This window comes from Canis aureus, chromosome 33 (assembly GCF_053574225.1).
Source record: "Canis aureus isolate CA01 chromosome 33, VMU_Caureus_v.1.0, whole genome shotgun sequence".
NCBI lineage: Eukaryota > Metazoa > Chordata > Mammalia > Carnivora > Canidae > Canis > Canis aureus.
The window spans coordinates 18,222,947-18,250,445 of record NC_135643.1 but is presented as its reverse complement, the minus strand read 5'-3'; the positions used below and the strand labels follow the sequence as shown (position 1 = coordinate 18,250,445).

Below are 27,499 nucleotides of genomic sequence, written 5' to 3'. Positions count from 1 at the left end.
CATCTACCTGAGTAAAGCTCTCTTCAACCTTGTGTTAACGGTGTTTGGGGAAGAAAAGAATCAACAACTATACCACGTGGGAAGAGGTACATCATATATTGAAGACGTGAAGCAGAGAGGAAAACAGCTCCTTAGGATTCCCTGATATGCAGTCAGTGACACTGAGTTCCCTACTGTATTAAGTAGGATTAGGGGTGATAAAGTAATTTTATTTGAATCTCAAAATGCAGAGTGCCCTCAGCGATGATTACATAAGGAGACATGCAAACAAACCTCGTATTTCTGACCCAAGTCACTCGGATGACAATGGGATGATACAGAAAATGCCAGCAGGGTGGCATGAGATCTACAGCAATGGACAAAGGGCCTTCAAGTGGATACACGCCACCCACGTTAGTGGCTCTTCTCATCAAACAGGAACACAAAGTGAGTGAGAGGCCTCAAGGCGACTGCTTTAGGCGGGCGGGGGGCGGGGGGCAGCGAAGAAGACAGATGTCACGCGTGAGACAATGACAGCCGGAGAAGAGAAGGGGAGAAGGAAATGAACCGATACAAAACTGAAGGATCAGGACCTGCTGGGAGAGCAGTTTCATCCCTGATGCGGCTCAGACCCTGGGCCCGCGGTGAGCATCTTCATTGGCCCTACTGTCCAGAGACACTCCGGGGGGGCTCCCTGCAGTGTCCCCCGGGGCCTGGCCCCGGGGCCGAGGGGCGCTGTGCATCTCAGGAGGTAAGGTGTGGCCAACAGAGGGACCACGAGCTCTTGGAATACGGAAAGGCTGGAGGCAGAGCCTCGGGCAGGAGCCACAGAGGCTCCAGAGCTGGGCCAGAGCAGGAGAGGCGGCGCAGAGGACTTTTATCTTGGTGGCCGAGTAGAATAAAGCGCATTTTTAAAAACAGACTACACTTGCCTTGACTCTGTTTGGAGCTACATTTGCTCACGCTACCTAAACCTCGGAACTACTACGGCATAGCAGGGATTCTTTCCCGAAGTACGAGGTAAAGGAAGAAGCCCGGGGCTCAGCACGGCGCCTGCCCACCGTCCCAGCAGCGGGGAGCGGAGGCCCCGGGAGCTCCCTGCAGCGGGCGGCCACGCGGAGCCCCGGAGCTCGCGTGTCGCGTGGTGGCCTCCGTGGTGGCCTCCGTGGCGGTGAGCGGCTCGGACAGAGCCGGAGGGGGAGAGCAGAAGAAGGGAGAGAAAAAGGTAATAGAGAAGGAGGAGAAGCAAACATCGGTCACCTTTAATAATCTAAAGAGCTTTTAAAAAAAAAAAAAAACAACGGAATTTTATTTTTTTTAAGATTTATTTTTATTTTATTTATGACACAGAGAGAGAGAGAGAGAGAGAGAGGCAGAGACACAGGCAGAGGGAGAAGCAGGCCCCATGCAGGGAGCCTGACGTGGGACTCGATCCCAGGTCTCCAGGATCAGGCCCTGGGCTGAAGGCGGCGCTAAACCACTGAGCCACCGGGGCTACCCAAGAACAGAATTTTAAAGAACAATGAAAGAAGGGAGGGGGACAGAAGACAGGAGAAGGAAGCCACTGGTTTGCCACTGGTTTGCCCCTGGCTTGCTCCAAGCTCGCAACTGATCTCTGGCATCAACTCCGCGTGACACCTCCCAGAGACCACTGAACCTCCTCCTGGGGGGACGAGAGCCTCCAGGAGAAGGGGCTGCCACATGCCCCGGCGTTTCCCGGAGCAGCTGCTAAGTAGCTGTGGGGCTGATCTGCTGCGCTTGACTGGGCCCAGTCAGATGCTGACCACTGGGGAGCGTTCTCTGATGCACTTTCCGAAGGACTCGATGCTTCTCTGATTTCTGAGAAACAGACCCCTCCAACTAAAGAAGGTGCATTTGGCTGCAGAAATCCTGACTGAAGGTAGCTGACCCTGTCACTAATTCGCTTACTTCTCAGAGTCATAGTGAGCTTTAGACATATTGCTATTTTAAAAAATACCATTAAGTACACCCATGGGCAGCAGGGCTAGTGGGAAGGGTCTGAGAAAGCCGCTGGGGAAACGTGGTGCCCTCTGGGCTGCGCCACCCTACGGCCTCTGCATCTGGACAACTGACAATCATCAGCTGGGAGATCTGGGCTACAGATCAGTGTCCGTTGTCATTTCTCTACTTAAAATGTAATACCTTAGAAGCCCTAAACCACAGCTTCATTCCCCCTAAGAAAATATATGATTCTGATGCTCAAGAACCAGAGAAGTTGCTTGATTTTCCAAAGTAAAAAGTGAAAAGATCTGTAAGTTTTCCTTTAAGGCATTTCACGTGTCACTGTTTTCTCCTCCTGAAAGAGATTTGGGGTTATGGTGCTGTCTGCCGCGACATCACCTGGATTAAATCTCTGATGGGCAGGAAATACACTAGCACTTACATCACTTTTGAGAGAGTGTATGAAAAAATGAATACAGGATAAAAAAAAAATCATATGAGGAGAAAATCTCTGAAGTGTAGTCCACTCTCTCTGTGGCTCTCAACTTCCCTGGGAACCTCCCAGAAATTACTTAAAAGCCTGAGAGAACACTTACCGTGTAGAGACCATGGTAGAGATTCAATTCTCACAGGAAGTCCACTTATGAAGTCTGAGAACTCCACACTGGGTTAGTTCTGACCCCACTTGTAATATGATCTCTAACTATCTCTGTGAGTGCACATGCCCCCAAATAGGAAAATCGGGAAAAGAGTGAAAACCAAAGAAACATAAAAAGCAAGGTTTAAAAGTCAGGCTCAAATATTGAGAAGAGCAAAGTTCCTTTGAAACACAGAAAATAAAATGTGAAAAAGGCCTCTGAAATTATCAAAGGCAACCTCCATTTAATGGAAGGAAATGAGGCCCAGAATACTAAGTGGCCCCACAGCTACTCTTTAGCCATTTGAGATTTGTGCCTCCACCAGCCACGGTTTCATATCCGAACCAGTATCCTCAAGCTTTCCTCTCTTGATGAATGAGTCAATATATTCCAAATAGATCTTTGAGTTATCCCTTAAAAATTCCCCTCCACTTGCTAGAATCAGGGTTTGCATGAAATCTGAGAGGTTGTTTAGTTCATTCTCCTTATATTAAGCAGAGCTGAGTTTCAGGAATACAACACTGACTTTCTTATTTTTTTAAAGTCTATAGAGAAGAAGTTCTCAATTACTTTGATACTGCCAAGATGTATTGATTTGAAACAATGTTGAAATACCTATAATGGATCATTTGCTATGTCATGTCAAATGGGAAATACATTAATTAATCTGGAATGGATCCTGCTCTCAGGATGCCCAATGATGAGGAGGCAGGAGGAGGCTTGCACTAAATACCTATATCAGGCAGATAAGGGCCAGGAAATCTCTACCAGAGAAGATGGTATTATTCCTAGCTGGGGGATGGGCTAAGGAACTTAAAGGCAGCTTTGAGACTAGAATAGGGTACATGGGAAAGCAAGGGCATTCCAAACTAGAGACTGTGCGATCAAATACAAGATGGTAGCAAACAAGGAGTACATATGGAGAAAACACAGGTACTACTTTCACAGGTTTTGTGAAAGAAAGCATACAAGTTGGAGGGCTTACAGGATATAAGACCGGGAAGGTGGATTTAATCCAGAGTGTGTGGGACCTCTGGAGCTAAGAAAAAAATGCTTTTTTTTTTTCATCCTGTAGTTCACAGAGAATCATTCATCTGTCCATTACACAAAATTTTGGAGCAACACCTAAGTAATGGGCACCAAGGAAAGGCATGAGGGATGTAAATTTGCAAAAACAAAAACATGGTATCTACCTTCATGGAAGCTCAGTCTTAATTAGGAATAACAGATAAGTAAGTAGTCACTGATTACTGCATGAGAGTGTGAAAAATGTGTCATGACGGTACGCACCAGGTCACATGGGAGGGCTGAAGGCTAACTGAAAGTCAGACTTGGAAGGGGACAGTAAGAGGTATTCCAAAGGAATAATCTGTGGAGATAAGCAGTAATTACCTCAACAGAAGAGCTGCTGGGTGTTCAGGTAAAGTTAAAAGCATGTTAAAAACACCTCAAGAGGGGCGCCTGGGTGGCTCAATTGGTTAAGCATCTGCCTTTGGCTCAGGTCATGATCCCAGGGTTCTGAGATGGAGCCTGGCGTTGGGCTCCCTGCTTAGCAGGGAGTCTGCTTCTCCCTCTCCTTCTACCCCTCCCCCTTGCTCATGTGTTCGCCCGCGCGCTCTCTCTCTAATAAATAAATAAAATCTTTAAAAATGACCTCAAGGTGTGAGAAAGTATAAAATGTTTAGAATATAAACTACATTTGAACCCAAAGCCACAGGAAACTATGAAATTATTATGCTATCCAAAAGTAATGTTTCAAGAAGATAAATCTGGCAGCAGCATGTAGAAAAAAAAATTAAGAAAGACAAAGAGGAAGTAAATATAAAAGAGCAAGTAAGGGATCCCTGGGTGGCGCAGTGGTTTGGCGCCTGCTTTTGGCCCAGGGCGCGATCCTAGAGACCCGGGATCGAATCCCACGTCGGGCTCCTGGTGCATGGAGCCTGCTTCTCCCTCTGCCTGTGTCTCTGCCTCTCTCTCTCTCTCTCTCTGTGTGTGTGTGTGTGACTATCATAAATAAATAAAAATTAAATATATATATATATATATAAATATAAAAGCAAGTAAGTATATACAAAATGCTTTACTCCAGAATCTAGGAAAACAGTAGAAGACTCAAGCTGGACCCAGTTCAAATGGGAATGTCACTATCACAGAGACAGAATTCATTCAACTGAGCAAACCAAAAACTGAAGGAACAAAAGAAATGTCAGGCTCCTCACATTTTAGAATGGATGGACCAAAACTGGGAACTAGAAAGAAAAAGCAGACACAGCAGGAAATCCAGCAGTGGGGAAATATGTGAGAGGTACACAGAGAACAGAACCCACAGAGAAAGAAAGTGAACCTGGAATAAAGGGACATCAAGGAAACAGCAGGAAGAAAGGCCTGTGCCCTGTGGGCAGTAGAATGACAATAAGAAAGGCTTCTGGTGACAAAGACCAATGGTATCCCTCAAAAAAGAAGCTCAGGAGAGAAGGGAGCAGAAGACACAACATCACAAGATAATTATGAATTACGTGATCCATTGTGAAAGAGGATTACTCTTCCTAACTCTCAAGAAATTTCACAGGGGAAGATACAAGAGAGGCTGATAATTTGAGAAGCATCATGGGAATGTTTTTTTTTCTTTTTTTTTGTAGAGGAGACTTGGAAAAGGTTGCAGAATTCAGAAGAGAGAAAGGATTTATTCATCTTATTGGCAGGAGGTTCTTATTTCTAACTCAAATCTACAGTCCAAAGCATTTGATTTTAAAGATGAGAACATCTAAATTTACCATCTTCTAATTGGTGGATACCTTCCTATATTTGGGACCTATTATTAAATCACACCTCCGTCTTCACTTCTGGGTAAAATTATCAAACTGTTAGTTCTTTCTCATGAGTTTTGTTTCCCAAACGTTTAATCATCTCCATGGCTTTTCCTTTGTGCTGTTCTCTACATTCTATCAAGTCTTCTTTGGGGGGTAGGGTGGCGGGGGGGGAATCCACAAGAGGATCCAACAACTTAATAAAGGCTAAGCCTAGACTGAGTTTTTTAAAAGGTAGTTATATGACAATCCCTCTACTCCAGTAATAGCAAACTCATTTTGTTTTGTCTTCAAAGCAAAGGAATCATTTCTTCTAATTAAGTCATCTGCAAGATAAAACAGGGCCGCTCTGATTAGAGGGAAGGTGGGCAAAATAGAGTCCCACCTACTGGGCATTCCTCCTCCGCCTGTGGCAGAAACCACTGTCTTGTGACACGTGCTAGTGTAAGTAACCAGGTGTTATATTCACTGTGTAAGTCACAGTATAGTAGTGCTGAACGCCGAGTATGTTCTGTTTGTTAGTTTCTAACCTTTCTCACAGAATATGTATGCAAATTATCTTTTTTTTACATCATATAAAAAAGCATGGTCTTTATCACTACATAACATGTAGATCTTTGCTAAGACTTGTTCCTACTTAACAAATGCTATGCAGACTGCTGACCAAATCATCCCAGACTCGAGGCAAACCTAATGCAAACTCCATCTGGAAGCCAGGTCACCAATGAGCAGAGAGATAACAGGACACAAATACATGTTTCTTCAAATAAATGTTCCTTCTTTTTCCCTCCCAAGAAATACCAAAATTAATAAAACTCCTCCTCTCCTAAATACCCTAAAAGCGCTGTATCCCAGAATGTACAATCTATAAAAAGTGACAGAAAAGGATCATAAAAAGTATATTTATTCATTTTGATACTAACCTAATAAATTTAACAGCCAGGCCCAGGTCAGCTATACAACAAGTTCCATTTTTCTTCACCAGGATGTTCTTACTTTTCAGATCTCGGTGGGCAATTGCTGGTTTGCCTTGGGTGCTAAAGATTTCTGTGTGTAAATGACATAAGCCACTGACAGAAGAATAGGCTAACTTCAGCATCGATTTTGTATCTAGGGTGGTGGACTTCAGATAATCATAGAGGGAACCATTTTCATGATAGTCTGTGATTAGGTACAACTGGGTCCATGACCCTGTCCCTTTGATATCTGCAGCAATGAACCCTAAAAGGAAGAAAAGACAAAAAGGTTTGAAGCCAGGTATGCTCGGAATACTATCAAGAATAATTCATATTCCCAAATATCATTCTTTGCCATAGGTATCTTTGTTTACCATTCCACTCAGCTTTATGATTATGCCTATGACGGCATTAAATTATTAAAACCAATCAGAGGCAATAAAAACAGTAGAGGTAGAGAAACATTAAGAGTCTGTACCTGAAAACATGATCCCTCTCTAGTTAGTAGTTGATATGTAAGTTATTTTTAAAGTAACGGTAAATAGCTCAGGGCATTGTAGTTACACATAAGACACTGTTAAAAAGCAGGGTCTTGAGTCGGGGCACAGGCTGTTTCCACTTGAATGATCCAGCTACATCACTGCTAACTTGAGAAAATTTTTTAAAAACTCAATTCTCAATATATACACTCGGAATATATATAAACCCTGCAGATAAAACTTCTAGAACTTTTCACAACATTTAAACGTGTGCTCCTTCAAATCCCTAAGAAACCATAAGAAATGCTGGTGTTAAACATTTGCATTTCCTGTCCCTGAAGAAAAAAAAATGTTTTGAGAGTATTCCATTTCCAGCCCACTACTCATTCACAGAAGTGCTAGTCATTCCTCCTGTGAGGCCTCCCATTAGAAACCTGTGACGTTCCTGGGCTCTGGCCAAGGAGAAAACGTCTATATATTTCATAACAGGTCCAGACAGATGAGTTAATAGGCAGATGTGAACAGAAATGAGGGGAGTGCGAGGGAACCCTGAACACTGCCATACCGACTCACCCAGAATGTTTTCATGCCTCATCAACACTGTCTGATATATTTCTGTCTCTCGGAACCAGCTGGCTTCCTCTGTGGTGAAGAACACTTTCACAGCTACCTTTTCGCCACGCCACTTCCCCATCCAAACTTCCCCATAGCGACCTTTTCCAATCTGTTTCACCATCTGAATCTGCTTAGCTATAGTCCTTTGGACCTGTTAAATCCCAAAACACACGGTTAGTGTATTCACAGCACTACAGATTTGTTTAATCTTTTTTTTTTTCTTCCTCCAGAGAAGAACCAGTTACTGCATGCAAAATAAATTTAGCTGATAGTTTTTCTTTATATAGACAAGTTATTGGCGTTTGGCTATTCATTTATGCTGTCCCTTTTAAATGGATTGGAGACTGATTGTGGGTTCTGAAGGTCTGAATTATTGCTTCCACACTGAATATTTCGTTCTACCTATTATCATTTTCACAAAGGAAAAAAAAAAAAAAAGAACCCTGAAGGGGTTCACAGTAATTGGCAGAAGAGAATACTTTTCACTTCCACCACTGCAATGGAATACTGGCCACTCCGATGGGACTCATCCACTGTATACTTGATTGTGGATAAAATACAATGAAACCAAATCGTAGTGCATTGCTGGACAGGCAAAGAAATAAAGGAAGTCTCCAAGTCCGAAGGGGAGGATGGAGGGAGGAGGGCGGGGAGAGGAAGGGAGAGAAGAGCTGGGACCAGAGCAGGGAACAGTAAGCATTAGGCACACACAAAAGCCAGGCTGTCCTCTGGTGAGGATGAACACCAGCGCTGGGATCCGGAATCTAAACCTTGACCTCTTTAAAAGTTAAGAACCGAACGTAGGCTTCAGCATGAAGCTGGGACCACTGAAAGACACTAAATTTGCCCAAGGTTGGTAGCACACCATGGCTCCCAGCAAAAACAAGTACAAATCCTCTCCTGAGAAAATCATTTGCAGAATACTTTTCATTCCACCATTGCAGCCAGCACCTAGATTTGGAGGAACTCTTGCCGCCACACAACTTGATCATGGTAAAATACAAGAAAGAAAAAACTGTAATGAATGATTGGCCTCAAAAAGAAATACAGGAAAATTCTCCAAGGCAAGGAGGGAAGGGGCAGGCAGGAAACGGAGGGGCAGCAGGAAGGCAGAGAGGCAAGGAAGATCCCACAGAATAAATCCCTTAAACCAAAAGGAAACAGCCTTTATAAATGAGAGCTAAGAAAGACAACCTGAGTAGATTGAACCCCTTCAGATTACAGATGCCAGAATTGTCAGAGAATGACAAGAGACATTATATGAAATGTGTAAAGAAATAGAAGATACAATGAAAAGAAAAAAGCGGCAAGAAATTGTTGAAAATTACACTATGTAGTGGAACAGGTACTTGTCACAGTCAAAAATGTACAATGGACAGGTAGTGGAAAAACAGCAGATTGGATCTGGAGAGAAAGTTCAGCTGGAAGAGCGCTCTGAAGAATGAGAGAGAGAGCAGCAGAACAAAGGGAGAGAAAATAGGGGAGGTGTGGCCTATGGGTTTTGATCTGCAGCTCATCTGCACTCACACTAAAAAATCTGAAGGACTGCATGACTGAAATGGCTAAATATTGATGACAACTGACATCATTTGGGAGGCACATATAAAGAACCTAGCATAGAACAAGAGTTCTGATTGGAAAACTGGAATGTCCTCCTCATAGACATACACTTTGCATCAAATAAAGTTGAAGTCTTTCTGTTTTTACACTTGTAAGGACCATCTAATTAATTACACCAAGTCCACCCAGATAACCCCCAATAATTTCATACCAAGGTGAGCTGATCAGCAACCCTTAGGTCCCTTTTGCCATGTAAAATAGCAGATTCTGGGGATTACGGTATTTTGGAGGGCCATTATTATGCCTACCACAGAGGTCTACCAGCTAGGGTGGATTCCATGTTTGCATAATGGATGATTTTATTAATTCAAGAGGTAATGCTCACCATTGCCAGAACCATTAACAGCACCAATATCAGACAGAAAGCTTTTTCGTAAAAGATAAAATCTTTTCTTTTTTAATGTTATTTTCTAAAAGAAGGATTGAAAAATCAAAGCATTGCTGACATGCAATTAAGCCACTCAGTCTGAAGGAAATAAGGAACAATTTAGGAGTCAAACAAAATATACTGAGCATACAAAGCAATGGTCAGTATATTTCCATGTCCAAATGGGGGGACAGAAGCATCAGAAACACTAAGCAGTGGAGAGCCAAATCTCCTAGTACTTAACTTACTGACTTGAGAGGAAACTTCCCACACATATTACAGAAATTTTATATTTAATTTACATATGTTATAAAGCATTGCTTATGTAAATCTATGGAACATTTCCTAACATAAACACTTTTGTGTTCACTTCTTTTCTAACGATAATATATCTTCTTATAATTTAATGAATGTATTAATGGAACTGGCAATGCTTGAAAGGATAGGAACTTATCTCAAAGATAAAAAGTGTCACTAAATTATATTCAGAAATTTAGAGTGTATTTTTGTTTCGAGATTTATTACAACATCTAAGGAGAAAACACTGGCAAACAAATAGGTTTCAGTTCCGAGAGCATAAACATCTGATTCTTTAATACTAAAAGAGATTTTAATATTTGTACTTTCCTTTTTAAAAAAATATATATAATACAGATTTTTAAATATGAGAACTATACCTGCTACACATTACATTTTAAGAATAAAAAATTTGATAATAAAAACTTTACATTAAAAAAATCTACATCCTAACTAGTATCCGTTTGCTTATAATGACCACCTCACTACTTGTTTTCTGTCCAGCCTATCACCTGGAAAGGACGTATTAATCAGAGAGAACAATGTTTCAGTTATGCAAGATGAATAAGTCCTAGAGATCTACTGCACAGGACAGTGCTTACAATGAACAGCAGTGTACTATATTCTTAAAATTGGACTGAGAAGATTGTATCTTATGTGTTCTTACACATGAAATTTAAAAATAACAAAAAATAAATAAAGAGGGCAGGAGGAAACTTTTGGAGGTTATAGATATACCTATGCCATAAATTGTGATTATGGTTTCATGGATATATACTAATCCCCCAAACTCTTCAAGTTGTATACATTTAAATATATACTTTTATACGTTATATAGATATATAGCTTTCATATCTCAAAAAACTTACAATTTTTGACTTGAGATTTAAAAACAAACACACACTTATAGTACTAAAATAAAAGATCACTAGGGCGCCTGGTTGGCTCAGTCAGTTAAGCATCTGCCTTCGTCTCAAGTCATGATCCCTGGATCCTGGGACTGAGCCTGGCATCAGGCTCCCTGTTCAGTGGGAAGTCGGCTTCTCCCTCTCCCTCTGTCTCTCCCTCTGTTCTGTTCATGCTCACTGGCTCTCAATAAAATAAAATATCCCCCAAACAATAAGTAAATATGATATCCAAAGTCAGAACCAGACAATAAAGATTAAGAAAATCAATCCTAAGAGTTTGTTAGGAAAATATTTCTTATTAAAATTGTTATTTTCCATCCCAACAATCTTTTTATATGGTCTATAAAGGAATCAAATGTTTTTTTCATTAAAACAAGAGCCTTGGATGCATTATATGTTTTCTTCAATGTTGGCAGGGTTGGTCATCAGAAAATTAAACCTCTCAGGAATGGAAAAGCCAGAACTTTGCCCTGAAATATAAGCCCTCCAGCTGAAATGCAGTCTTCTTCCCCTGTAGAAATACTCAGATCCCAATTGGTTGTAATACTTTTGCCTTCAAAAGCCAGGCCAAAGTTCAGTAATGCTATCCTTACTGAAAACAGAGGGAAGATGGTCCCATGTTTAATATTTTCTAATCTGCTCCTTATCAGAATGTCTAAGGGTCTGGATTGTAACCATATACTTACATTAAAAAACAATCACCTTACCCCCAATATGTCAAAATGTTATCAGGAAGTCCTGCATCTAAGATCTGATGTCTAACTGACTATGTAGAGCTTCTCTCTGTCCGCTACCCTATCTGTTTCAGTAAAATGAAACCCTGTAGTTATTGACATTTCTCAGAAGGCATTTCCTTTAAATTCAAGATATGCTCTTCTCGTACCAGCAGAGGGAGGCCTGATCCACTTCCTGAGCTTTGAGACTGCTCAATTAAGTCTCTCAGGGATTCTCCAGGAGGAATGTATGTTTCGTCCTGTTCTAACCCAATGCTGTACCGAGGTCGGCTTTCTTGTCTTTTATACCTAAAGATGCACAGAGGAAGATAATTTAAGATACTGAGTTGCAACAATTGGCGTAAAACACTGCAGATAAAAGTATTCACAGCAGATTTCATTTTAGCATAAAAGAAGATAAATTTTTAGTATTTATTACCCTTAGTTATGATTTCGAAAATACAAATCATAATTATTTTGCTAACCTATTTTTTAAGTAAACTACGTGTTTTTACTTGGTCTCAACCATCTAAAATTCCTCTTCTCCCTTTAGTTGCCTATCTCCCAGCAGGGTTCCAAGAATACTTCTATATAGATTCAATACCCCTTTCCTAAAATTTTCCCCTTTAAAGTTCCTAATTAAAGATGAAAATCTGGGGTTTACAAAAGATTATAACAGCCAACTCTCCCATCTCAAGTAAGGCATACAGCAATAATGCAGATAAATTAAATAAATTTAAACTTAAGAAACGTTTTGTCAATTATTATGCCTCCAATTAGAAATGAGTTTACTTGAATCAATTCCTATTTGCAGAACAGTATCATAAATGAGTGTTACAAAAGGCAAAAGATAAAAATTTAAATGTCCTTGATATTTCACAGAGTAAAAAATAAGTTCTTCCGTGAACGAAAATAATTTGTCACTTAACTTCAAGAGCTAAGCTTATTTTATCTGAATAACTAACCTACAAATTATGTTTAAAATTTTTCATATTAGGGGAATTGTTAGCTTAGGAAATAAAGGATTACTAGAGTGACTCTTTGTTCAACATGGCCATTTCTTCACTCAGAATCAAATCTTGAGTAACAACTGGTTCCCAAATTCCCTAATTACCCTAAATTCCCTAAGGGTGAAAATTTACCTGGGTGACTTTGATGTCTGAAGCAGAAATGAGATAGCTATCTATTAACAGTTTCATTGAAACAAATATTTATCAATAGTAACTGATACTATCAGGGAAATCTAAGATTTAAAGAAGTCAAAGAAAGCTATGGTGAAAAACGTCAACAGGTGGAACAGTATGACGATGATACTTTAAACTCAAAATTCTACATCTACATGTTGGAAACTTACCTGAAGTAACAGAATAAAATAATAAGGACCAATAGCAAACTACAGACAGTTACAGATATAAGTAAGGCCTTGTGATGTATAGGTCCGTCAACAAAATCTGAAATTAAAAAGAAAAGGAGCCATAATATGGAGGATATTTTCACTTAAAAGTTAGGAAGCAACTCTTTCCTAAAAGTGTTGGCCAAGCCCCATATGCAAGATGCCCCGGGTCCTTTTAATCTGCCCACAGATAAGAGCAATACTGTATATTGCACAGTAAATATATACACATAATTAAAACTACGTAAGTTCAACTAGTGTAAATCATAATTCATCTAGGCACTCATTTCTTCCTCTCCGGAAGGCACAGGCTTGATACAGAATGAAACTACAGAGTGTGAACAAATGTAAATGGATCAATGCCCTGAAAACATAAGGAGGTAATTCCTCTTTATTTCAGATCCAGCTGGGTTTACAGGGTTTTTCTCATGTGGTTTCTGAAGTGTTCCATATCATGAGTTTGGATAAAAACTAATCTATATTTTTGTACATAAAACACACAGTCATCTTATGATGGATACAAAAGAAGAGGATTCCTCAAATGTTGTCAAATACAGAATATATGGATGTGTACCACTTTAAACAAAGATGCCTTTTAGAACCACATAGCTAACTTTTCCATCCAAAAATTGCATATTTTAAAAGAATGGGTATGTTCTACTCAAAGAATTATTGTGTGATCCTCTTATAAAACAAATTATTAAATATTATTCATGTTGTTTTAACTCCAGTTCTTGACAAATCAGATTTACTTACAGTGTGATTTCTCAAACCTCATATAAATAAAAGTAATCTGGAAAGCTTTATACAAATGCATATTTGCTGAATTCAGCCTCAGAGATTTTTATTCCAAGTATTTTATTTTTTACAATCATCCCAGGTGATTTATATGTAAGGACTCTCTGAAACATTTTGAGAAAACTGACCTAAAACCAGGTGCACTTATGTAGTAACAGAATTAGCAGTGTTCTTATTATGGGCACCATATACCCTTGAGAAAGTGATTACTGTTATTTAATTTTTAAAGGTATTATTGTAATTTATGACTTTGGTTACTATGAACAAGTTTTCCAACTGGGCTGTACACTTTTAACTGTATGGCTACCTAGACATTTTGGCTGGGGGCCGTATCCTACTCAATGTAACATTTTTTTCACTCAAAAGTATTATATATTCTATGAATAAAAACTAAAAATCACCAAGTAATGAAATAAATAAAATTGCCACCATCTCGCTTCTTGGGAAAATTACTACTAACATTTTAACATATGCCTTTGCAGTATCATTTCAATAAATAGGGAAAAAAGTTTATGAGCAAAGTATTTCACAAGATGGCCATATACTATTCACAAAGGCTAAAACAAAGGAATCCCAACTAACCATTGAAAGATGAATGGGTAAGCACTTTGTGGTACATACATGCATACATGGAATACCATTCAACCTTAAAAAGGAAGGAAATTCTGACATATGCTACAACATGATGAATCTGAGAACATTATACCAAGTGAATAAATCCAGGAATAAAAAGACAAATATTGTGTATGATTCCATGTCTATGATATACTTAGTCAAAATCATAAAGACAAAAAGTAGAATGATGGTTGCCAGGAGATGTGGGAAATTAATGTTTAATGGATATAGAGTTACAGTCTTGAAAGATGAACAGAGCTATGGAGATAGATGAGGGTGATGGTTATACAACATTATCAACATATTTAATATGACTGGACGAGACACTTAAAAGTGGCTAAGATGGTAAATTTTAGGTTATGTATATTTTACCTCAATAAAAACCTTGGAAAAAAAACACTGTTGCTTTATAACTAGATTACTTTCATTGATGATATCGTGAATATTTTCCAAAACAATAAATTGTTTTCCCACAATGTGAGTTTTAAAGACCACATAGTATATACAGACACATCCTAATTAGAAAGTTAATCTTCTGATAATCTTATTTGGAAGACCGTAAAGATTTTTCTATAACATATCTTTGCCGAAATATAAAATTCTGTGAACATTCTTGCACATACATCACTGCATACGTCAATGATTATTTCCTTAATCTAGATTCCTAGAACTATTAGGTCAAAAAATATATATTTTAAGGCTTTTCATACATTTTGTCAAAATATCCTTTAAAAAAGATTACGACAGGGATTCCTGGGTGGCGCAGCGGTTTAGCGCCTGCCTTTGGCTCAGGGCGCGATCCTGGAGACCCGGGATTGAATCCCACATCAGGCTCCCGGTGCATGGAGCCTGCTTCTCCCTTTGCCTATGTCTCTGCCTCTCTCTCTCTCTCTCTCTCTCTCTGTGACTATCGTAAATAAATAAAAATTAAAAAAAAACTTAAAAAAAAAGATTACAATTTCACCATCAATGTAAGCATATGTTTTAATTATTGTCAAATAATTTCAGTCTTACAGAAAACCTGTCGGAATAAAGAAATCTAATGTGCCCTTCACAGAGATCTCACATTTTTAAAATTTTTAAAATTTTACCATATTTGCTTTATAATTATCTTGCTCTCTCAGTATGGGTGTCTGTATGTCTGTCCATACATATGTGTGCGTGCACGCACGTGCATGTGTGTATATATATACATACACACACATACATATACACATGTATATATGCACGCGCGCGTGTGAGTATATGTATATGTATATGTATATGTATATGTATATGTATATGTATATATATGGCAGCCCAGGTGGCTCAGCGGTTTAGCGCCGCCTTCAGCCCAGGGTGTGATCCTGGAGACCCGGGATTGAGTCCCGCATCGGGCTCCCTGCATGGAGCCTGCTTCTCCCTCTGCCTGTGTCTGTGCCTCTCTCTCTCTCTCTCTGTGTCTCTCATGAACAAATAAATTAAATCTTAAAAAAAAACCTATATATATACATGTATATATATTTGCATTCCTATTTCTATTTATTTAAATGTACAATTTGTAGATCATTTGAAGTTACAGACATAATGTCCTTACCCATAAACACTTCACAATGCACTTCCTAAGAACAAAGACTGTTTCACAAATGGTAATAAAATTATTGAAATGAGGAAATTAACATGAACACATAAACTGAAAGAATATCTAACTTAGAAATATTTGGATTTTTTGTTATAAATTAAAATCCACAGATCTTTATATTAATTTCTTGTCCAAATTCTGTTATGATTAATGTGATAATTTGCTCATCAGCCTAAAACATATGTATAACTATTTATGAATTATATTACTTGCAAAATATTAATGGAAGTAGTCTGCATCTGAAAAGACTAAATAAGAGACCACTGAAGAAAAGCAGCTGTTTGGGTTTTTTTTTTTTTTTTTTTAAGATTTTATTAACTGATTTGACAAAGAGGGAGAGAGAAAGTACAAGCAGGATGAGTGGCAGGCAGAGGGAGAAGGAGAAGCAGGCTTGCTACCAGAGACCCTGGGATCATGACCTAAGCCAAAGGCAGATGCTTAACCGACTGAGCCAGCCAGGCTCCCCAAAAAACAATTTTATGTTAACAACTTGAGAAATGTTGCCAATGGTCCAGATAAAAAGTTCAGGAACCTCACACACTACAGGACAGGTCCAAAAACTATTCAGGCTTTAATACCCACAGAAATCATATAATGTAGTACATGCATTGTCTGAAAAGTATTGCTTAGGAAATCTTGAAAATAATTTGTAAACTCTTAAAATTAAAGAGGCCAAGATTTTTACATAATGATTTGTTGAGCAAAATTTCCCTCCATCAGGCTATATGTAATAAACCCCAGGTGAGCACAATACCTCTGCCAGTGAGAGCATAATTCACTATGTTTATACCTATGCAGGTGTACAAATACTGTTGCTGGAAATTTAGTATAAAATGTGTTTCCAATGTTAAGGATAACAAAGTAAAAAGCCTAGTCTGCAAAAAAATGAAGAGAATGCTGGATACTCAATTAAAACTAGAAGAACTAACTACTTAAGTACAATGTATTATCAGAATTTGCATGCAGAACACTTTTTTTAAGATTTTTTTTTTATTTGAGAGAGAGTGAAAGTGAAAGAGAGAGAGAGAGAGAGAGAGCGCGCATGAGCAGAGGGAGGGGCAGAGAGAGAGGGAGAAGCAAATTCCCCACTGAGCAGGGAGCGTGATGCAGGACTCCATCCCAGGACCTGAGATTATGAACCGAGCCAATGGCAGGTGCTTAACCAACTGAGCCCCCCAGATGCCCCAAACTTTTTCATTCAAGTGATTAATTGTACTAAAACTCTCAGCCTCACTGTCTTTTACTTTCCATTTAAGTGCAGAATATATTCTGAATTTATATATCTATATTTCCCATCTTATTAGATTTATGATTTATGAGAGCAATGAGACTAGAAAGGATCTAAGGGATTCTTTCCTTAACCATCAAGCACTTTTTTTTTCCCTAAGGCTAGCATTACCTCCTATTTTCCTTTTCTTTGCCCCAATAGCCCTATTCCCTGCAGCCTCATCTACTGCCTGCTGTCTTCTGTTATGAATAGGTGATCCTTATCAATAAACCTTTTGTTTCTGTTGGTCATGCTGGTCATGTTTTAATCTGCCATTACCTGTGCTCAGAACATTAACAATGTAAACATTCAAGTCACTGCCACTCTTGGAAAGCGAACACTTCCAGATTCCTATCAGGAAAAGAACAGAGCACACAGTTCTCCCCAGGGCAGCAGATTTTTACCTGCGCTGTCACTCCAACTGCTCAAGGAAGTAGAACAGAGAACCCTCCAGGGAAGCCTGGTTCACTCTTAGAAACAAGGAAGAATCACCAATGGTTTCTTTTTTTTGTTTTTAAGATTTTATTTATTTATTCATGAGAGACACACAGAGAGAGAGAGAGAGAGGCAGAGACACAGGCAGAGGGAGAAGCAGGCTCCATGCAGGGAGCCCGACACGGGATTCGATCCCGGGTCTCCAGGATCACACCCTGGGCTGAAGGCGGCGCTAAACCACTGAGCCACCAGGGCTGCCCAGGAATAGCATTTTAAAGCAAATCTATAAACTGCTCCAGATATATTTCTTAACTGAGTAGGAGAATAAGATAAAATTTAACTTTGGAAATTCTGTACTATAAAATTTGACTTAAACTACATTGAGATTACCATATTTCAAAACAGAATGCTGCTTCTGATACATTTATTTTAACACATAAACATATCTATTTCAAAAAATCCTATAAATTTGATTTTAAAACTAGAGACTAAAGCAACAGCTTCTGTTCATCTCAACACCAGTCACTTCTTTAAGTGCTCATTTTAAAAAAAATTAAACAAAAATAAGTAACCATAACAAGTAATTGGAAGGGAGAGGGGAATCTCATCAATTTCTCCTGCCTACACACAATTTGAGGAGAGCATTTTACTCACAGTATCTTGGTGAAACCATCTGATGCTGAGAGTCCAGATATACATTATTCCTCCAACGCTCTGGTGCCCTGATCTCCAATCCTGCAGGCAGGGAGCCAGACTCCAAGGCACTGCTACCTCACCAGATAAGCCTCTCCAACAAAACAGACATCGCTTCCTACTCTTAGCACCAGCTGCAATGTTACAGGGCTTCCCAGATCATATTTTACTGTTTATGTGAAAGTGCTGCATTTGATCTAATAGCTCTCCTGATTTTCTCCTTCAAGAGGAAGAATGTTATCCTAGGGTGTTCTGCATTTCTGGTGCTGAAAGGGAATAAGCAAAAGACCAGTATTCATAAAAGAAGTTAAACTGTATTCTGGCCACCCTTCATCTTTTTCAACACAAAAGATGACAAATAAAATTTCAAGGACATAAATAAATGCTGATAAATACTTGTTGCATGTGACTGTGTATCCCTAATTTCCTGCTAAATGTACCTAAATTTAAAAAAAAAAAAAAAGAGTCTGAGAAAACTCCAGATTAGTAGAAAGGATTTTGTTTGCTTTTAATAAGGACAGTTTATTTGTAGGCTTTTACCCCTACCCTCAGTACTTCTCTAATCTCTAATAATGAAACCTCACCTACTTATTATGTAGCACCTAGTAATACCGATGTTTTGAGATAAGGTTCATCATTTAACTTTTTTGGAAGAGCAATTATATAAGCAACAGCAACAACAAAAATGGTGATTTGGATATCTCGGCCTTTTAGTCTTTTGATAACAGAGTCTCTACATAATCTCTGCTTTCTCATAATCTAACATACAGATTTATAACAAATCTGCTGTAACAATACATAATAATCTACTAGGCAAGGTCTAGTAAAAGGAGTCTCGAAGTGTGGTTTCTGTACCAACAGTATTAGCAACACCTGGGAACTCCTGGAAATGCAAATTACTGGGGTCCACTCAGATATACTGAATCAAACTCTGGGTTGGGCCAGTAATCTGTATTTTCACAAGCCCTCCAGGTGAATTCTGATGCAGCTAAAATTTGAAGACAAGTGGGACTTAGTAAATATTAATTTAGAAGTAAGGGAGAGGAAGAATGAGCCAGCACGTGCCAGCACACAGGAGTGAGGTAGTAACTCTCTAATACCATATTCTAAGAATAAAAAAAATGCTAATTTAACAAATTAAATAAAGCAAATCAAATATAATAAACAGAAGGCTTTAAGGTAATTCTGCTTATTGATTACTGGGTGCTATAACCATTATTTAGAATTTCCTAACTCTTACATAGGTGAAAAAAATTTTTTTTTTTTTTTTGAGAATGTTATTCAGAGCTCTCTGCAGAAGATGCCATAAGATGACACCATTGGCCCATTTCCTCTCTCTACTACATACTTTAGTAAGGGTAACCTTCACACAGTACTTAACTCACTGTTCCTCAGCTTCCCTATCTGTGAATGGGGATAGTAATCACAATGCCTTCCTTATCAGGTTATGAAGATTCAGTAAATTTGCATATGTTAAGTACTCAGAAAAGAGCCATAGTAAATAAGCACCCCATTCTCATTAGCAAATATTACAAGTATGAAGATGATTTCCATGGTCTTTGGCCAATCAGCCTCGGCTCTCAATTTTAGAGGGTCCCTCCAACCATGCCCCTTCCCATTAAGAAATGAGTCTGCAGGACCCAGGGGATGCGTCCACCCAGAACTTTGTCCCATCCCATTCTTTTTTTAAACCACTGGTCATCTCAGTGTATCTGGTGAAGGTTAAAGGGGAAGAAAAAAAGAAAAAGAAAAGGTCACAGCTTTATGGTAGAGCTATGTTATAAAATGCCAGTACTCTCAGACTGCAGCCAGCAGTGACTTTTATTGGACCCCAAAATGACTGCATCGGAAGGGTGAGGTGGAATATACAAAGAACTCACCTAGGTCCTACATGGGATTTTCAAAGTTCAAAGCAGTAAACTTTAATGCCACTAAATTCCACCCAAGTCTACTATCTTGTATAATTTTCAGTATTATGTACCAGCCATTCCTGCATCCTCCTTCCCATACTGCTCTAAAACAAGGATTATGCTGCTGCCTTTCTATTCAAAATCCTTTCACTCAGTTCTCTAGAGACTTATTCTACTATTTTTAAAAGTCCCTACTTTCTCAACCTCCTCAGAGAACATTCCCTTATCTGCCTCACTAGCACTATAGTGCTAACTAGAGTCTGGCTCCATCTACAGGACAATACTCACACTGCAGCCCTTTCTGCAAAAGGAAGAGTCAGAACTTTCCTAAACCTTACTGCAACTTCTAGGACACAGCACCTTCATTTTCATGTGAACAACCTTTTCTCCTCGAGGGAAGAGATCCTAAAATCTAGCACTTCTGTTTTCGTTTCCAGTCATTTCTCACCCTCCTCCCTCCCCCATTCCCAATACATAAGCCCCTATACTAGTGCTATTCAAAATAGTGTCAACAGACCGCCAACTTTCTGCAACTGGTTCACAAGGAAATACCCACAAAACCAGAAAGTAAACGTTTACAACTTTACAGCAGTTTGACACCAGCACACTTCTCTAACAAGGTGTTATCAAACTCACACGGTGAGACACAAGGGCCACTACCTATATCCACATATAGATACTGTCTTTTTTCTACCAAAAGTATTACCCAAACTTTAATGTGCATACAAATCACTGAGGAATAGTCTTTAAAAGTAAGTTTAGTAGTCTGGGAGTGGGGCCAGAGATTCCACATTAATTAAATTAATTAATTAATTAATTAATTAATTAATTCATTCATTCATTCATTTCACTTATTTGAGTGTGAGTTGAGGGGCAAGGACAGAGGGGAAGGAAGGGGGAGGATCTCAAGCAGGCTCCACTCTCAGCACAGAGTCCCATACCAGGCTCCATCTCAAACCCTGAGATCATGACCTGACCAAAATGCAGAGCCAGACACCTAACTAACTGAAGCAGCCAGGCACCCTGAGATTCCAAATTTATAATGAGTTCCAAGTGATACTAATGAGCTGATCTACAGACCTACTTTAAATAATGAAGTTTTAGACAACAATTATGAGATTTTCTCCAACCAGCCATGCTGTTTGCTACACCTATATTTTGCAAATGCTTCTCAAGCATTTACTAAACCTCTCACATTTACTACTGCCTCTGTTTAGTCACTGCTACTAAGAGACTGTGCAACTCTGAGAGAATTAAGTAGTTGCCCTGTGCTGCAATTCTTCATCTTTAAACAAGAAATAATTCTAAGTACCTCTTAGGATTGTTGCAGGACTCAAATGGGTTAACTAATGTGACACTGAACATAATGCTTGGCTTATGCCAGCCATTATAATTTTTAAAAATTTGTATTCCTGTCTTACCCCCTTAGGGAACTCCTGTTCATTCTTAAAGTCTTGTTCAAGTGTCACTTCTATGAAGCTTTTTTGACATCTCCCACCCCAGGCAGAGTAAACCACTCACCCATTTATGTCCTTACTGTATTTTACAATCTAACTCTACTAAGATACTCCTTTCTTTTAAAGATTTTATTTATTTATTTGACAGAGAGATAGAAAGAGAGACCGCACAAGCAGGGAGAGAGAAAGAAGCAGACTCCCTGCTGAGAGGGGAGCCTGATGCAGGGCTCAATCCCAGGACCCTGGGATCATGACCCAAGCCAAAGGCAGATACTCAACCGACTGAGCCACCCAGGTGTCCCTAACTTATTCCTGACTGAATATAATTTAATTATTTACATATTTCTCACATCCCAGTGTACATGTCTTGAGAGCAGGAATTTTCTGCATCTATTTCTGTATCCCTAACACCTACTATGCTGACTGGCAATATATTTAAAAAACTGAATGTTTTATGTGAATTATTATGAATCAATCCTTTAATGCTTTATAGGCTTCAGCAGAAACAAGTACTATAACATATTATCATCAAAACCAAGAGATACCTTGTTAGGAGGATTTTCTCAAGAAGTAAAATCAATCATGAGAAATCATTGTAAACCACTTATATAAGACTTAGGCCTCAGGACTCTGTGACAATTCTAGTCATTTATCTCTTGGAGAGAGCCAAGGAGAAGAAAGGAAACATGGGAGCGGTGTTTAACAAAAAGTCTTTCAGGTTGCAATACTTGTCTTTTTCAGTGAGCAACACTTAAATGCATAAGTTTTGAAATTAAATTCTCTAGAGATCTTCCTCCTTCTATCAGTATATTGATATATGATTTGACTAAAATGCAGTTGCTCTAGCCCAGACAAAAGGAAATGCATCTGGCAAATAATCCAACTCAGTCCTTTTTTTTTTTTTTTTTTAAATGCATGTTAGCCGAATGGCATTTTTTGAGTGAAGTACAACTTCTGAGTGACACTTAGAGGCAAGCATAAGACACTGTCTCCCTCCTCTCTGCTCCTGAAGCCTACTACAAAGCTCTAGGACCTCTAGTTTTTACAGAGAAGAGGGGAGAAGTTAAAGAAATAAGATTCTCAAGCATGAAGCCACAGATGACTACTTTTCCAAGAACTACTTATTTGCCCATGTCTTTGAATCATGTCACTTTGCCTCGGTCCCCTGCCCCAGCAGTGGAAAATGATACAGGTACATTCATTTAGAAAACACAGAGCAATTCTAGTTTTTATTTTCTTTGTGCCTAAAATGCTTCCAGCCCCCAAGCTTCCCTCTCCTTACCTCTATTTTTCAGTGGAGGCAATGTAGGGTGTAGATCTTTATTACATTCATTCCGTTCTGTGCAGCACTCAATTGATCTTCTTTGATGAGGAATGGGGGTATCCTAAAGTTAAACCCAAACTGATATTAGCAGATTCCCCTAAATTTCAAAGTCACATAATCTAAAACTTTTCAGAGATCTAACTCTATGTATAGAACTCACTTAAAATTCTGATAATTTTCCTCAAACATCCTGAAAATACCACCTTCTATTAGGAAATGTCTCTTCAATGTCCATGTATTATCTTACTGCAGCTTTTGCAGTTCAACAAAACCACTATTACATTTTAATAACCAGGAAACATAATTATAAACTGAGGAGTAAGGCTTGGATTAATGCAATTAATTTAACTGGAATCTGAGCAAGATCATCTAGTGAGTCACTAATCAAGAAGTTAACAGCAAATAGAAAAATAGTTGATTTTGAACTGAAGGCAGAGTTGGCCCACTAAGAGAATTTTCGAATCATTCTCCAACTTACTAAAAATAGGCTAGTGAAGAAAAGCAATTGTTTTATCTAACTTGAAACCTGACTGCTTGAGAGCTAGTAATGAAAGGTTACAAAGTAGAATCAAGTTCTCTTCCTTACCCGGCACTGAAAATCTGAGCCTTCTAGTCCTAGACATCCAGAAGTGACCACAGGCATCCCAGAATCATCTTCTTCAATCATTGTGAAACAATATCCATCTGTGCTAAAGACCAAACAGGCAAAGTAAGTGTGTGTGTGTGTGTGTGTGTGTGTGTGTGTGTCTACGAGGAAAGGAACATGTTTACCATTTGTTTTATTACATACAAGGAGAAAGTTGATGATCTTTACAGGTTACAATCTGCTAAGAGCATTCCAAAACATCCTTTTATGAAATTTGATGTAGACTATAAAATATTTGGTAATATCTTCTCAGTCTAGAAACTTGTTGAGAAAGAAGAAGCCAAAGTTTCCATATAACATATGCCATTAATAACCATATATACCAATGACTAAACACTTGCTTTGGTCCTCCGTAGGCATCACCTCCCCAAATCCAGAAAAATGACTCTGTGAGGAAGACAGTATTATTCTCATCTTCAAATGAGGTTTAGAGAACTCTGAGCAATTTTTCAAGGGCCTTACAGCAAATAAGAGGCCCGGCAGGGGTTTGACCCCATCCAGGTAAACATTTATGCTGGTTCTATTTGCTCCAAATGAAATAAACCTCTTACTGACAGACCAAAAGAAAGACAGGTAGGAGCCTGGATCAGCACAGAATAAGTGAGCTAATGTTCTATCTTTGGTCCCTCTGCTTTGGGGCTGGTCTGTCATATGGAAACATCAAGCTTTGGTAAGAAGCCAGGGCTTACACTGGGGGTGGGGTGAGGATGAACAACAGAAAAAGGGGGTTTTAACAAGATCATGGAAAGCAAAGAAACAAAACTCTAAATTTCCATATGGTTTTCCAGATTTAAAAAATTTACTTATTTGATCTCATTTAACCCTCTCAACAACAATGAAAAGAAAGTGATATTATTTCTATTTTCCAAATGAGGAAACTAAAGTTAGGGGGTCTAATAAATATGTATATGGTGGCATAACAAACAGTAAGATAATTAGGCCTTGAGTCTAGGACCTATTGCTTTATTCATCCCCACGCTTTGCACTATCCTCGCCTGGGGCCAAAGCTGGAAAACAAGAACTCTGACATACTGAACTATTTATAAACAGTCTTTACTGTCTTCACAAGTTAGGGTGATGAATGCCAGCAGATTCCTAATAAGTCACCAACCACTACTGCAAGTGCTAAGAAATAAAGTACTAAATCGTATCTCCATCATCTTCTCATACACATGCTTGCTCAGCATCCAAGACAGATATGGCAACGTAGCCCTAAAAGGTCAGGGGAAGAAAGCTCTGAGCATGGCATTAGCCATGATTTGTGGGTTTGTCTCTCTGTATCAATGGCAGCACCATTCTACCACACATTAGCCCTCCAGTTATCACCAACACCCTTAGAATGGTTTACTCAGTTTATAACCTCAAGTGATCCAAAATACCTCAGTTTATAAGAACTACACCAGCAACGTTCAAATATATTAATGAATGACTAGGAAGGGCCAATGATAAATCTCTTTGATAGACTAAGGTCAAATGCATGAATATTGTCATGGAAGAAAGACTGCCTCTGAACAGCCCTTGCTCTGAATTCTTTGGGGCTTTTTAGCCAATTTACGGAAATTGCTGTGGAAATCTAAAGCACGTAAACACTGAAGGCAATAAATAAAAAAGCTGTCCCTTAGAAATTTAAACAATATGAGCAAACAATACCCATGTGATTTTTTAAAATTCCTTTCCTTCCCATTTAGAACATATATATGTATAACTTCTATGTCTCATCAAAAGTAAAATTCAGGAATTATCAGAAAGAAAGTCACCTTGATTTTCTGACATTAGGAATTCATGGGGCTAGAAAAAGTGATACAGTATGTTAACTCTAAAAAGATTAATTTCTCCTTATTTATGAGTTCCTCTTACTCAAAATCTGAATGTATGGAAAGACACTCATAAGGATCAAAAAAGAGAATAAGAAAAGCTGGTTAAGCTGTTGGCAAGTGTTTCTGACAATGTCCTGGGAAATATAAAGAAATCAGGGAGAGTAAATTCAAGCCTTAAAAAAACACTCCCTTGTCTGCAAAGAGGGTAGAGCTAAAAATACAAAGAGGGTATGCAGGAGGAGAGAAGCCCTGGAGAAAAGTCAATGTCCCATAAGTCATCAATTCAGACAGAAATCAAATATGTAGCTGGAGGACAAGCAGAAAGGTTAGAGAATCATTTCAAGTGCATATTATCTGCAACAAAGCAAAATACTATTTTTTAAGGATTTTATTTATACATGAGAGAGAGAGAGGGAGAAAGAGAGCGAGCATGAGCAAGGGGGAGGGGCAAAGGGAGAAGGAGAAGCTGGCTCTCCTGGAGGGGTGGAGGGGGTGTCCCAGGACCCCGGGATCATGACCTGAGGCAAAGGCAGAAGCTTAACCAACTGAGCCACCCTGGCACCCCAACAAAACAAAAATAATTTATAAGCTTCACAAAACACATGGCATGGTGAAAGTCACATGAAGAGTCATTACAGGAGATTTTGCAGCGTTCAGGTATGCAGTGATAGTCTAAGGTCCTAGGAATAAATCTGAAATTGGAATGGGAAGGATTCACAATGTAAAGTAACAGCTAGAAAGATATTTAGAAGATATATATTACCTTGAGAGAGATAAAATAATGGCTTCACCCCTTCCTTTGAGTTGTGGATATTAAAAAAGTTTCTAATAGTTTATTCAGCATATTTTCACTACATTCTCTAACATGTATGCCACGAGGCACGGGAAACGGCATGGGTTTTGGAAGCAGACATACCTGCACCTGATAGGAATCAAGGCCAAGACTGAGTCTGGCCTTAGTGTTGACTAGTGATGTGATCAACGCTACTTATGAAAAGCTTAAAAACACTCTAATACATGTTTTCTGAATTATCAGGTGGGATTTGAGAATCTCTTTTAAGTCCTGATTCCGGCCACTTTTTTAGACTATTCTGTCCAGGAATATGAGAGTGGTAATGAACCAGAGACTGGCCAACTCAGATTGGCTAAGCACTACCTATTATGAGACCTCAGGCCACACAGCCCAGACGAGCCCTTATCTAAGCCTCAACAAAGCATACCCTGGTCTTCAGAACTGTTCTACCTAGGGGTGCAAGAGACTGAATGCAACATCATTCCAAGTGTGTTCCTCTGCAGGTCAGCAAACTGCTCCCTACTGGTCTGTGAGGAATTAATACAGAAATGGAAACTTGTAGAACAATAAATTTAGCTCTGCTGAATCTCTATAATAGAAAAATAGAAAAAAAATAAGTATGCAATTTGCAAGTATTTTTAAATCTATTCTCTAGTAATTCATTTTTATCGTGCTTTAGAAAAGTATCAGTGCAGCTGATTGGGTGTTGGGGGTGTGTGTATGTGTTTCACCAGAGACAGCATGACAGGTACTGATTTTTGGAAGTCAAAAAGTAGATCATGGGCTTATAGTAATGGAGGACTGAATTTATTCTAGGTCTTAGGCCCAGGAACAAAGTAGCCCCTGTGATTCACGCAACTGACCTCAGCTCCTAGGAGACTCAACTGGAGTTAACATCTTGTTAGCAAAAAAGATGTTCATTTTACTCAAGAGTGAATATTCGCTCCTTTGAGAGCCATTTCAAGGGTTGGCTGATGGTCAAGAATTAAGGACTTTGGAATAAATATTTCTTAACTACAGTTATCAAGGTCAATAAATCTGACTGCTGTGTTTTGGTTCTTACCCTACTTGACCTCTAACAGCTTCTAACACAGCTGACCTTACTTCCTCCCTCTGTAAACTTGGTTTCAATGATACCATACTCACTGTTCTATGTTCATTCTGGATCTTCTGGGAAGAGCCTCCTTGACCCAAGCATTAAATGTCTCAAGGCTCAGTCCTACTCTGGTCTATTGGATTATTTTATTACTATACTCAATTTTTCATGCACCACTCTAGCCATGGCTTCTCTCTGAAGTTGAGCTTGACTTGGTACCAAATCACTTGATTTGGAAAATGGAATGTTAGGGGACATCCCACAAATACAAGTTTTAAGATGCTGCTCCCTCA

At 39.0% G+C, this 27,499-nt stretch overlaps 1 protein-coding gene across 16 annotated transcripts in view; it reads right to left on the bottom strand.

Moving 5' to 3' along the window:
- BMPR1B (bone morphogenetic protein receptor type 1B) overlaps window positions 1-27,499 on the bottom strand; it is a 392,960-nt gene that overhangs the window by 13,707 nt on the left and 351,754 nt on the right. For 10 of the 16 annotated variants that reach the window (XM_077882931.1, XM_077882919.1, XM_077882922.1 and 7 more), the window contains 6 exons: window positions 23,441-23,543; window positions 22,813-22,915; window positions 12,696-12,792; window positions 11,512-11,650; window positions 7,395-7,587; window positions 6,310-6,607 (listed from right to left, as the gene is read on the bottom strand). In XM_077882931.1, coding sequence (XP_077739057.1) covers window positions 6,310-6,607; window positions 7,395-7,587; window positions 11,512-11,650; window positions 12,696-12,792; window positions 22,813-22,915; window positions 23,441-23,543 — 933 coding nt within the window. The remainder of the gene's footprint in view (window positions 1-6,309; window positions 6,608-7,394; window positions 7,588-11,511; window positions 11,651-12,695; window positions 12,793-22,812; window positions 22,916-23,440; window positions 23,544-27,499) is intronic. The other 6 variants (XM_077882928.1, XM_077882925.1, XM_077882929.1 and 3 more) reach the window with 1 other exon arrangement.